Source organism: Girardinichthys multiradiatus, chromosome 4 (genome assembly GCF_021462225.1).
Source record: "Girardinichthys multiradiatus isolate DD_20200921_A chromosome 4, DD_fGirMul_XY1, whole genome shotgun sequence".
In the NCBI taxonomy this organism is placed as follows: Eukaryota; Metazoa; Chordata; class Actinopteri; order Cyprinodontiformes; family Goodeidae; genus Girardinichthys; species Girardinichthys multiradiatus.
The window spans coordinates 37730153-37743416 of NC_061797.1; the positions used below are offsets into that span (position 1 = coordinate 37730153).

A 13264-nucleotide genomic window follows, 5' to 3' on the forward strand; every position below is an offset into this window, starting at 1 on the left:
AAATGATCTCATTAACACATTTGGCAAAAATAACCTTTGATTTTTACCTTACAAGGGCTGAATTTTAGTCGAAGCAAAGTGAACAGCACATTGCAGAATTATAGTAAGCATAAGTTGCTGAAGATGGGGAATGTTGCGTAATAGAAGTCTCTGTTGCAAATGAATACCAGTTGTGGAATTCAACTGGAGTGTTGCAATTCTTGTATATAATGCTGTTCTTTGTTGTGCGCATTGAGAGTTATGGCTTAATGCTGGCTCAATAAATTAAATTGTACTCTGGACATTTGATTACATTCTATTCAGTCTGTCAGTCAGTCATTTTCTATACCGCTTCTTCCATAGTGGGTCGCTGGGAAGCTGGTGCCTATCAGCAAATTGGAGGGAGGCGGGGTATCAGTATTCAATGTAGCATAAATAAAAGACAAAGATGGCATTTCACAAAGACAAATATTGTAAAACCTGTTGTTGAAGACTTCCCATTAGACCATCTTCTAGAGATTGCCTTGGAACTAAAGGTGAGGAACATTACTCAACCTGAGGATTACTTGCTGCCGTCTTAATAAATGAAAAAAGAAACAGCAATATCCTGTGATTCCTGTTTAAGCTGTCATTCTTACAGAGAACCATTACAAGAAAGGAGCAAAAGTTTAGTGTAAATACCCCAAAATGTGAGAAATTACCTTGTAAGCATATGAGGAGTGAAGACATCAAGCTTTACCAAGAAACAAATGTAGAAAATCTGCAAGAGTTAAGATTTCAGGTGCACATAGATTATCTTTAACATTTGTTTTATACTCAAACTCTTGTCATCTGTCCTTTTAGTGGGTAATTTCAATTTCTCAAATTTCCGACCAGCGTTTGCTTCCCAACATTAACAAAATGAAGACATGAAATAACAGCGAGTGTAAGTGGATGTTTTTGTGATTTAGAATATTTGCTCTATTAATTCATTGTACATTAGTTATCATTTCAGCAGAGCTGAGGAAGTTTGAGACAGACATTAACCTGTGGATGTATGTTATTATTATTATTATTATTAGATAAACACAATTAGTGTAGGATAATTCATTCCAAGACAGATTTAGGTGTTGTTAAGAGTAGAGTTGATTTAAGTAACAAACTACTGGAAACAAACTTCCGCATCATGTTTCATGTCTGGATGGCTATGAAATCTTGTGATGGGAAATGAGTAGAAACCCTGCAGGTGACTTAATAGCTAGCTCTATTTTTACTACAGATTTTTAAAAGCGTGTGCAGTATCTTTTGCTAACTTTAAAGAATGAAAGTGTTTATAAGCAGAAATGTGCCTTTTGTTCAGTTTGCTGTTTGGGTGTTTTTGCATGCTTTACTTTGCTCTAAAATTCCCACTGATGGCACTGTCTCTTCACCACTTTCTCTGCAGTCTTTCCAGAATAAATAAGGTTTCCAAAACCCTTGAACCTGGACTAGTGATACAGATCTTCAGGGCAGAGGAGGTAGCCTACATTTGGTCTGAATTTTCCTGTCGCTTTTAACTTTTTATTGGAAATAAAATATGATCTTGACAATTATGAATTGCCATATCTGAAGTCATTCTGATCATGTTATTATTTGTTGTAACACACTTAGTTTCAAACAAGTAATGTGCTGCTGTGTTGCGTTTCCTTGACCTTTGTGTTTCCTTGACTTTTCTATGAAATAGGTGGGCTTATTTTTGTTTTGTGGAATTATTGTTCTAATCACAATTGTATAAATCATCATGGTTCTTTATTCACCTCTTGGTTCTTTATTCTTTATTATCAGTGGAAAATTGAGAAGTCAAAGGGCCTTACTGAGAGCCACTTGACTCCCTGCAGAAAAAAGAACAGTTTGAACAGTTTGATGCTAAAGCTCTTGAATAGCCGGCGGGCATTCCTCACTCCTGGAACGAGATAAGAATAACTCTCGCTTGTCTCTCCTCTAGCACTTTGCTTGCTAGTGTGGTTGAGCGTTGGCACTGCTTTGTTTCTGCAGAGCTGTTTGAGAAGTGAAGAAGGGCGAAACGGAAGGAAGTACATGTTCTTTGGGTTCACCTAGCAGCCGGGCCTCAGACAAATTTGGCCATTGATGCTCCGTGGAAGTGAAGTCAGCCCTCTTGGCAAGAGGCAGCAGTCTTATGGATCAAGGATGATAGACTGGATCTAGAGTTACATTACATAATGTAGGATACTCCTTTAAAACTATTTTTTATTTATTTTTATTTTATTACTACCTGTTATTTGGTTTGATATTTGTTCTAGAATTTAACATGTGGTTTTGGATTGTCCTGTGGCCTGGCCCTGTTGAGATCAGCTGTGATTAGTTTAAAAGTAGCCAGAGACACATTTGCCCACGTTGCCGTCCAGATAGAACCCCTTCCTCCCTTATAAAGCATTGGAAAATGTGTGTCAGCTTACTTCCTCATTGTCTTTCTCCACCCTCCTTGTTTCAACTTCCTGCTTTTGGAAAAAGCTGGAAGTAAGATGCTTTGAATTGGGGGTTACTGCGGGAGCCTTCATCCAGTTACTGCTAAAGTTATCTAGAGTGCTGCTTGTGATTTGTTGGTGTGTTTTGAAAACATGGATTTGTTTTTTTTGTACATTAAGAAAACTAACCGCCTTGGTTTTTCCAAGTTTTATCTTATTCTGTGAGCGCTTCTGTGAGTTCATTTAATTGAGGCTAAGAGGAAAACACCTGCCCTCAACATTACAATCAAGCCGTGCTGCATTTACGTTACACTGGAAATGGGAAATCATAACACTTCCTACGGTCGCTTACAGTCATTAACTGCAGGCTAAAGATGCACAAAGGAATTGGCTGTTGACCCAGATTACTGGATTTTGTACCTTGATCAGCCAGACCAATGACCAGTTGGTCAGAAACTCAAAACCAGCCAAACTAAAAATGAACATTTGTCATTTTAAAATAGTCTGAAACTGTTTAATACAGAAAAAAGATATTGTAATATTTTTTTGTCCATATCACCCAACTCTTATTTGTGAATATGTGAAGATCCGCCCTGTTTGAGTGTGTGAGGACACCAAAGCCGTTTCTTTGTGTTGGTAAAGCTCTTCTTTTAAATGTATAAAGGCAGGTCTGATTTGTACCTGGAAGTCAGAATTCCCATGTCAGAAACATCCAATGGAATGGTTTTACTGGTTTTCAAAATGACATCCTTTCTAGACGTGAGCATCCACTTTGGAAACAAATTGGCTGCTGCGTGTTTAAATAACAGGTAGTGAGAATGAACCAGTGATTCTAATAGAATCTGATGCTATTAATTTCTAGGTGAATCAGTTATAGATATGAATCAGTTCACTGTCTTTCTCAATCTGCCGCGTTGCATCCAAAACATTCACATGATGTACCGTGTTGGAAACTGTAGTCCAAACTTGATTCCTCCCTTATATAGTCCAGTGTTGTTCTTTTGAGGACTGTGTCATGCTTTTTACACTGTCTCTTTGAGACAAACCTGCACCTGCAGTATTTTTTGGTGGAAATGAGGACAACCACAAGCTGAAGGAAAATAAGTGCTTAAATGGTCACATCTGCTGGATGAGATGCATGCATTTATTTCTGTTTGACAGGATGTGTAGAGGGAAAGTTAACTGAAGAGTGTGTTTTCAGAATTGTTGACTGTACGATATTCCTAATGTTGGTTTTTATGTCTTACAGCTCTGATGTTACTAGCTGAACAGTGACCACTGCCTGCCCAAGGTCACCTGCTGCCCAATTCCCCTCATCATGTCCGGGATCCATGTAAGGCTTTCTTTTCCTTCTTTGTTTTTAATACCTCTTAGCTTTTCACAGGCAATGTTGCCCTTATGTTTTTGTCTTGTCCATTTAAATGTTTGTCATATAAATCACCTGTAGAGCACTTTAAAGAGCAGGCTGAAAGTATGTTTCTAGCCCTAATTTAGAAAAAAAATGTCTCACAGTTATCAAACAAGATTACATGTAGAAATAATTTTGTTTACAAATGGCAGAACTAGGTTAACTTTTAAACATATTTGGCTCTTTGTAAATTAAATAACTCATAGAAGGGGGTTATGTGACCAAAACCTGACAGTTAATCAGACTGTATTAACACCATAAAACCATGAAGATTAAGAAGCTTTTCTCTCTGGCTGACATCCGCATATGTGCTAAACCTTCATGTTTTCCATTTGTCTACTTCATTCCAGCACCATTTCTATTTAAAGCAGCTGTTTTGTATTCTATCAGATTCAATTTATTAGAAAATCACATTCATGAATGCACAAAATATTGGTATTAACATAATATTTGTCGATATTAGTTGCAGTGAAATATGAGTGCATTTCAGAGAATGTGCTTTTAGAGTCATCTACATCAAGCTGAAAGACTTAAGCTTTAGACAACAACGTGACTGAAACCATCAAAGCTTCATCTTTAGCTAACCCTCTGCCTGGTTCCATCGATCATTTACGAAGCTGGTTAGCTGTTGGTTGTAAAGGAATTCATTTATATTGCATTGTCACATTTCATGTTGAGAGCTTTGGCAAATAAATCTTAGCTAATAAATCTAAGCCGTTCAGGTAAAGCAGGGGGAAGTTAATGAGCAGTTACAAGTGCTGCAGGGTAATATTTCTCACCACATGTCGGGTGTCAGTACAGTTGGAATGGCTCTGTCCGTGTCCTCTGTCTGTTTCTCATTACCTTCAGCTTTGGTTTTTTCTTTCTTATTTCTGACAGCATTTTGCCTTCTCAATCTGAACAGAGCTCCACAATTTAAAGCTGCTTCTTCTGTGTCTTCTGTGTCGCAGGTGCCATGGTCGTCTGGCACAGAGTGTGTTGCCAAGTATAATTTCAAACCTGGCACCGAACAGGACCTGCCTTTCTGTAAAGGAGATGTACTGACCATCATCGGAGTGACCAGGGTAAGAAAGCCGCCCCCCCACCCCAAATTAGGTACCTTCTGGTGTCTAGTGGGTCTAGTGGAGTTCATGCCTCAACGGGTCGAGGCTGTTTTGGGATCAAAAGGGTTCCACACACTAGCAGGTGGTCATTATATTTTCCCATATTTGTGAAGATTGTACAAAACAAAGGGCTGAATGAAAAAAATGCAATGCTTTCACCTGATTAGATTAAACATAAGTCCATTAAAGAGCCTTCAGCAGTTATCAATGGGATTCCTAATGATTGAAGGCACTTTCTGCTTTTTGTTGGTGTTATGTACAATCAGCAGCCGTTACTGGCTCTAACCAGTTCTGTACACAAAACTCTGACTGGACATGGGGTGTTTAGGGCAGGGGGGTAATTTATATTTACTGTTCAGATGTCTAGGGTCTTGGACTTGCACAGTCCAGATATAAGGTAACTCTTTTGGTTTTTGACTCTTTCAGGATCCAAACTGGTACAAAGCGAGAAACACTGTGGGCAGAGAAGGCACCATTCCGGCCAACTATGTCCAGAAAAGGGAAGGAGTGAAATCAGGGGGGAAGCTCAGCCTTATGCCGTGAGTAGCAGAGTGCTAATGGAGCATATCATGCGTTGTAAAAGCAGCTGGGCATTCTGTTTAAAGCACTGCTGGAGAAATACTGCAGGGATGTGACAATGGTTGCACATCTTGCACAGTTGTGCCACACATGCATCTGCTGCTCAACTGTGTGAATAAGTTGTTTTGCTCCCTGCAGCGAAGGGAAAACACAGTTCTGACTTCACTCTGTGGAAATTCCGCCTTTTTTGTGTCATATTTCATTTATGTCACTGTCTCAGAAGCAAGGAGCTTCTGTGTGCTACATCAGAGGGACAATTGTGACTCTTTGAAATTGTGGTAAGTCAAAAAGGGGGCAACCTGATGAAAGCTGCTTGCAAATCAAGTGAGACAGGAAAGCCAAGCCACTCTTGCTGCCATTACAGAAAATAACCGAATGTTCTGAAAACCTCAAAATGAGCTTTTCATTCTAAAGTGAAAGGAAAAAAGAGCTTAAACCGTGTAAATTAAGGGTATTTATTTTAGTACATGTTATAGTTATTAGAAGAAGTTTTAGTTAACTGTTGTTCTAGTCTCTAACATTTAAGCTAGATTTTTAATCTCCATTATTTTAGAAAATTAAATTAGCGATTAGTTGCTATTTTGGTTGTTCTCCTGTTCATTTCATAGAAACTTCAACAATATGTACATATATAATACTTTTATCAGCGCTCAGATCCTCAGTCATAATGGTGACAGGCCTTGTCAGCATTGCCTCTTTAGCTCAAAGTGGCTTTCTCACATCTTGTTGGCAGGAAGCATTTAAACTGACTTTTGAACCCTCTTTATTTCCTCATGAGCTGCTGCTGAAAGGTCCAGCCTCTCTCCTTGCCACCCCTCTTATCGTTTGTCCGCACCAGTCTGTGTTGTGTCGTCCAGGTGTGGCAGGTTTGTGATCGGAGGCAGTCTGATTGTAACATTCCATTACTCTTCGGTCGGTTGTGGCAGATGGCCGCTCACACTGAGCCTGGTTCTGCTGGAGGTTTCTTCCTGTTAAAAGGGAGTTTTTCCTCTCCACTGTCGCTACATGTATGCTCAGTATGAGGGATTGCTGCAAAGTCAACGCCAGGGACTGTCCACTGTCTCTACATGCTCATCCGGGAGGAGTGAATGCTGCAAGTCACTGACTGGATGCAATCTGCTGGGTTTCCTTTGACAGAAAAACTTTTTATCCAATTTGAATAAATAACTAACTCCGGCTGCACTGTTCAATGATTAGGATTAATTGGAATGTATGTTCCTGACTGTTGTGAAGTGCCTTGAGACAACATGTGTTGTGAATTGGTGCTATATAAATAAATTGAATTGAATTGAATTATGAATTGACGACTATATACAGCTGCATCACAAAAAAGTAAATTAATTTCATCAATTCAATTCAAAAAGTGAAACTCGTGTATTATACAGATTTATGACAAATGGTGATATTTTTCTAGCATTTATTATTTTCTTAGTTTTGATAATTGCAACTCACAGCTAATGAAAAGCAAAAATTCAGTTTTTCTGAAAATGTGAGGATTAAATTAGACCAATAAAGAAACGAACTCTACAACCCACACAAGTGGCTCAGGTAGTGCAGCTCATCCAGGATGGCACATCAATGTGAGCTGTGGCAAGAAGGTTTGCTGTGTCTGTCAGCGTAGTGTCCAGAGCCTGGAGGCGCTACCAGGAGACAGGCCAGTACACCATGAGACGTGGAGGAGGCCGTAGGAGGGCCACAGCCCAGCAGCAGGACCGCTACCTCCGCCTTTGTGCAAGGAGGAACAGGAGGAGCTCTGCCAGAGCCCTGTAAAATGACCTCCAGCAGGCCACAAATGTGCATGTGTCTGCACAAACGGTTAGAAACCAACTCCATGAGGATGGTATGAGGGCCAAGCGTCCACAAATGGGGGTTGTGCTCACAGCCCAACACCGTGCAGGACGCTTGGCATTTGCCAGAGAACACCAAGATTGGCAAATTAGCCACTGGCGCCCTGTGCTCTTCACAGATGAAAGCGGGTTCACACTGAGCACATGTGACAGACGTGACAGAGTCTGGAGACACCGTGGAGAGCGATCTGCTGACTGCAACATCCTTCAGCATGACCAGTTTGGCAGTGGGTCAGTAATGGTGTGGGGTGGCATTTCTTTGGAGGCCTGCATGGCCCTCCATGTGCTCGCCAGAGGTAGCCTGACTGCCATTAGGTACTGAGATGAGATCCTCAGACCCCTTGTGAGACCATATGCTGGTGCGGTTGGCCCTGGGTTCCTCCTAATGCAGGACAATGCTAGACCTCATGTGGCTGGAGTGTGTCAGCAGTTCCTGCAAGATGAAGACATTGAAGCTATGGACTGGCCCGCCCGTTCCCCAGACCTGAATCCGATTGAGCACATCTGGGACATCATGTCTCGCTCCATCCACCAACATCATGTTGCACCACAGACTGTCCAGGAGTTGGGAGTCCAGGTCAGGGAGGAGATCCCTCAGGAGAACATCCGCCGTCTCATCAGGAGCATGCCCAGGCGTTGTAGGGAGGTCATACAGACACATGGAGGCCACACACAATACTGAGCCTCATTTTGACTTGTTTTAAGGACATTATATCAAAGTTGGATCAGCCTCCAGTGTGTTTTTCCACTTTAATTTTGTGTTTGACTCCAAATCCAGGACTCCATTGGTTAATAAATTTGATTTCCATTGATGATTTTTGTGTGATTTTGTTGTCAGCACATTCAACTTTGTACAGAACAAAGTATCCAATGAGAATATTTCATTCATATTTGAGTGTTCACTTTATTTTTTTGAGCAGTGTATATTAGAACCATGCATCCAGGCGTTCTATCAACAGACATATTTGATAAGCAATAATCATCAAAATCACCTGATATAAACACATAAATGACAAATTTGACATATTCCATATTATGTGAGCTTCACTTTTTGAATTGGACATTGGACATAAAAATTTTTTTTTTATGATATTTTAATTTAAAGATGCTCCTGTACATGAACACCAGCATTTGTTACTGAACCTTGGTGCTATCAACAACTTGAACTGTGCCAAATCTTTAATTAAATTCAAAACTGCAAGCCGTAGGTGATCATTCCCACTGTGATCTTCTGACAATTCCTCTATTAGAGTTCTTTAAACCTCGATTGCATAGTAATGGTGGATAACTGCACATTTCCAGAGTTTTGATTGCTAAGACTTCTCTATGCACAAGCCATCTTGATATTACTGTTAGTGACTCACAGGGACATTTTAAATGTTGTCATGAATCACAAACAGATGTCTCAGTAATAGCCTCTTCCTCTGTTCTGGGTTACATAAGGTCTCAGCTGTGGTCTTCTGTCTCCATTCTCACTCTCACTTGTTGATACTCAGCAGAAGTTGCCATCTTGAGTGCTCAAATTGCTTCTGTTCACTCTGCTGCCCTCTTGTGGGCAAATTATGTTCCTCTTCTAGCACCATCCTATTAAAATACCCATCCCCTGGTGTTTTTTCCTCCTTCCGTGTTGGACCAAGCAAGTTTATTACTGTCACATTCACAATGATGTCATGTCTGAAACATGCAGCTGATTTCTCTGAACAAAGCAGCAGTCTGTTTCCACCGAGTGTATCTATGGACGTCCACACAGCTTGGCGTCCGCTCTCAGATTAGTGGGAGTTAAAGAGCTTCTGTACATCAGAGAATCCACATTGCGCTGATCTAATCAACTCAACCCGCATTAAGCTGCTTTACCGGGAAGACCTCCGCTGTCTCATGAGCCCAAGAACTGAGGAGGAGGAGGGTGTGATGGAGACAAGCACCGAAAAACACGACAAATCAATTAGAGTAGTTAATTACCACCCATTGAACAGCAAACACTGAAAGGAAGAACCTGCTTTCATGGAATAGTTCTTCTTGGAGTGGCAGAAGTCAATAAACCGTGCAGAGTTCTTCCCTTGCTTCTGTTCTGTTTACATGGGGGAGCAAGAGCATTTAGTAAATGTATTCTAAAATAAGGGATTAGATAATATGATGTAAACATTTAGTTACAAGGACCTCAGGTTTATCCTGCTAACCCAGGAGTAAAAAGACATCAGGTTTGTATCTTAGCAGAGGACTTGGTTGATTTTCTTTTTTTTTTTAACCAGTAGTAAAAGTTCAGGTCTCTTCTCGGTTCCCTCTAACCTCATTCCGGAGTGGGTTTCTTGGTTTGTTGTACTCCCTGCCCTGTCTAAGCTGTTTTCACATTTTCCTGTTATTGTAGTGCCTCCACTTCAGTTTCCTACTCTGCCCCCAGACTTCAGTTGTGTGTGTGTGTGTGTGTGTGTGTGTGTGTGTGTGTGTGTGTGTGTGTGTGTGTGTGTTCTTGTACTTGTTGCTGAGTGAGAACCATTTTTCGTATTTTTATCGCAAAGTGAGGACATTTTCCTGGTCCTCACTTTTTCAAATTCCGTTCTTGGGACAGGGGTTAGGTTTAGGACTAGGGTATGAATTGAGTTATTGTCAGGGTTAGGGTTAGTGTTAGGGTCAGGGTTAGGCACTAAAAATCAAGGAAAATGAATAGAAGTCAATAGAAGCAACCGAAAAGTCCTCATAAAGATAGTAAAACACGGGTGTGTGTGTGGTGTTTCCTGTTATTTGGAACCAGGTAGATTCTCACTGAATCCCTAAGACGAGACAGCCCCCACCTTTGCTATGAGTGGGAGCGCTGCTGACAGCTTCCCTTTACTGCGCCACTCTTTGTTTTTCAGTTCTTCTTTTGGAAAAGACTGTAAATTTCTGTGTGGCTGTAACATCACAACCACAAAAGCATTTGGCTTAGTTTCTCTTCTTTTTTTGTGTGTTTGTTTCTATTAGTACAGAAACTGTGGCCAAATGCAGTTTATAGAAATTCTTTTTTTAGCTCCTACTTCTGAGGAGGCGTCTTCCTGACACCGCAGGCATCTGCCTGCCAAAAAGAGGACCTGATTGATCCAGTTAGAAAGTGGGCTGTCTTGTAATAATTGTGTCCTCCAGCAAGCACCACCTTAAACAGAAACTCGGATGTATTAATTATTTGCACATATTTATCAAACAAAAATTACGCAAAGTGTAAAGGTCAAACAGATTTTCTGTTAGATAAGGCTAAAAAATGACTAAAACTGCATATCACAATATTTAGATTAGATTTGACAGGAACAGTAGTGATTTAGCGACGTACGGATAAAGTGAAGTAAATTTAATAATGTAGCACATAATTATAAAGTAGTTTTTTTCCTAAAATAGAAAAGAATGGTGGTGTGCCGTGGTATGTGACCCACCTGAGTCAAAGCTTTGGCAAACCACTTTGGTTAAGTCTTTTGGGGTATATCTCTACCAGCTTTGCATATCCTGAGGCTGAAATATTTGCCCTTTATTTGCTCAACCTTAGTCAGATTGGATTAGCTACCGTCTGTGAATTGCCAGGTCTTGCCACAGATTCCTAATGGGATTTAGGTCTGGGCTTTGACTGGGCCATTCTAACACATGCATATGCTTTGATCTAAACTATTCCACTGTAACTCTGGCTGTATGTTTACTCTAGCAGTCTTTATTCCAGTTCTTTATGCTTTCCTTGGCCAGTCCATCTGTTTAGGTATACAGTCATGTCCTAGCCGGTTTGCAGTAGTGCCGTAGTTGTCTTAATTTCAGTACATAGACTGAATGGTGCTCTATGAAATGTTTGACACTTGGTAAATTGTTTGATATCCTAACCAAGCTTTAATTTCTCAGCAACTTTCTCCCTGACCTGTCTGGTGTGTTCTTTGGTCTTCATGATGCTGTTTGTTCACTGATGTTCTCTACACAACTCTTAGGCCTTCACAGAACAGGTGGATTCCATTTATTATTTAGTTAACATCTGAAAGAATTTGGTCACACTGTACATTATTTTGAGGGGATTGGAGTAAAGGGGACTGAACACAAATGGAAACCGCAGTTTTGGTAAACAACTTAACCTTAAGCTAACCATGTAGTTTTCTTTTACTTCACAAGTATGCTCTACATTAAGTTGTTCTATCGCATAAAATCCCATAAAAGACGCACTTATGTTTGTGGTTGTATTGGACAAAATGTGAACAAGTTTAAGAGGTGTGACCCACATGTCAAAGTTGAAGCTACTTCGTCACCTTATTTGTCTATGATTTTTCTCTATTGCCAAGTCTGTCCTTTACTAATTTTCCTCTTTTTCTCCATCGCTCTAGATGGTTTCACGGGAAAATCACTCGCGAACAGGCGGAGCGGCTCCTGTACCCGCCAGAAACGGGTCTATTCCTGGTGAGAGAGAGCACCAACTACCCTGGCGATTACACCCTGTGCGTCAGCTGTGACGGCAAGGTGGAGCACTACCGCATCATCTACCATAACGGCAAACTCACCATTGACGAGGAGGAGTACTTTGAGAATCTCATGCAGTTGGTTGAGGTGAGGTTTGAACTCAGATTATAAAGACAAGACTTTTTTGATTACAGTTGTTCCTTTTGTTAGTTTTTTTTTTGTTAGTTTTTTTTCTGTGAAATGCATGAAATAAATTGTCTTCCGTACAGTCAAGACCTTCAGAAAGAATAAAATAACACTTTTTGCTGTTTATGTAGGTAAAGCTTCTCTTTATCTTTGCTTACTTCTTGCAGAACTTGAATAAAATCCCAGTTCATGGTGTTCAAGAGACAGACCGGTTAGAATCTTTACAATAACCAGCTACCACAGAAGCATACCTTTACTAAAAATGCAAATCAGCAGTGAAAATATGAAAAAATAAAAAAATAAACGTTTTACCCATAATCCAGCTCGCGAAACTTTGTCACAATAGTAATGTTAGGTTTTATAATCAGTCCTGCAGGCTCATCGTTGCATAACTTAAAACAAAAAGAATGCACAATCAGTGTCCACTTTTCCCTTGACATCGAGACTCAAGTACATGCTCAGAGAGCTGTTTGATCGTCTCCCTTCCTGCCCGGTATCTGAAGGCAGGTTCAGAGGAAGGACAGAGAGGAGAGGGAGAGGCAGGCAGAGAAAGAGAGGCCTATCATCCTTTCAGAAAAACCGAGAAAGAGGCTAGTTTGGCGACTGTCACACTTCTAATTGGGCATCATCTCTCTACCCCATGGCGCACTGGAAGTGGACAATAGAAATTGGCCAGCTGGCAGTAAGGTCATCTCCATGTCTTGTGCGTTCTTGTTATCAGCCACCCACAATCTATCCATCCCGTTCACACCCTCCAGGCTCCATTCTGCCTCCACTTTCTTTCTCCACCTCCCCTCTTTCCATCTTTATCGCTTCGAGTTCCCTCGTGGATACCTGGCATATTGCTTTCTGGCCTCCTCTCTTTGTTATCCATCTCCCTCTCCCCCCCTGCTGTCTCATATTCCCAGCTCTCCTTCATTTTCCCTTCTCTCAGTCTCCATATCTTTATCCGGTAGTCTGTCTGCATTCCCCTGTAAATAGCCTCAGATAGGATTCCTCACATTCTTTGGTGTTTTTCTGTTTGTCTTTCTGTTCCTGTGCTCTGCTGTTGTTGCTGCTCATGGCATGTTTCGTACGGCTTATGTCGTCTATTTATATACCTAAACGTACTGTTTGCTGACAGCTTGTTGTAATCGTATTCATGTGATAAAAGCAAAGATGGCTGCAAGTGGTAACATAGGTATAATTACATGATGAAGTATTGTCTTTTATGTACTCATTTACTCCATAATCACAGTCTCCAGTGTTAATTACATATGGGAAGATCTTGATTTAGCCAAGACAATTATGTAAATTACCTTTTTTCTTTTGGGGCTGCACGGT

The 13264-nt window shown here is 40.7% G+C and overlaps 1 protein-coding gene across 1 annotated transcript in view; it reads left to right on the forward strand.

The window, feature by feature from the left end:
- The window catches only part of LOC124867262 (tyrosine-protein kinase CSK), a 45192-nt gene that overhangs the window by 18706 nt on the left and 13222 nt on the right, over positions 1 to 13264 (forward strand). Inside the window, exons 2-5 of the mRNA XM_047363622.1 lie at positions 3673 to 3756; positions 4782 to 4895; positions 5361 to 5473; positions 11683 to 11902. Of these exons, the coding sequence (XP_047219578.1) occupies positions 3742 to 3756; positions 4782 to 4895; positions 5361 to 5473; positions 11683 to 11902 (462 nt within the window). The 5' untranslated portion in view covers positions 3673 to 3741. The remainder of the gene's footprint in view (positions 1 to 3672; positions 3757 to 4781; positions 4896 to 5360; positions 5474 to 11682; positions 11903 to 13264) is intronic.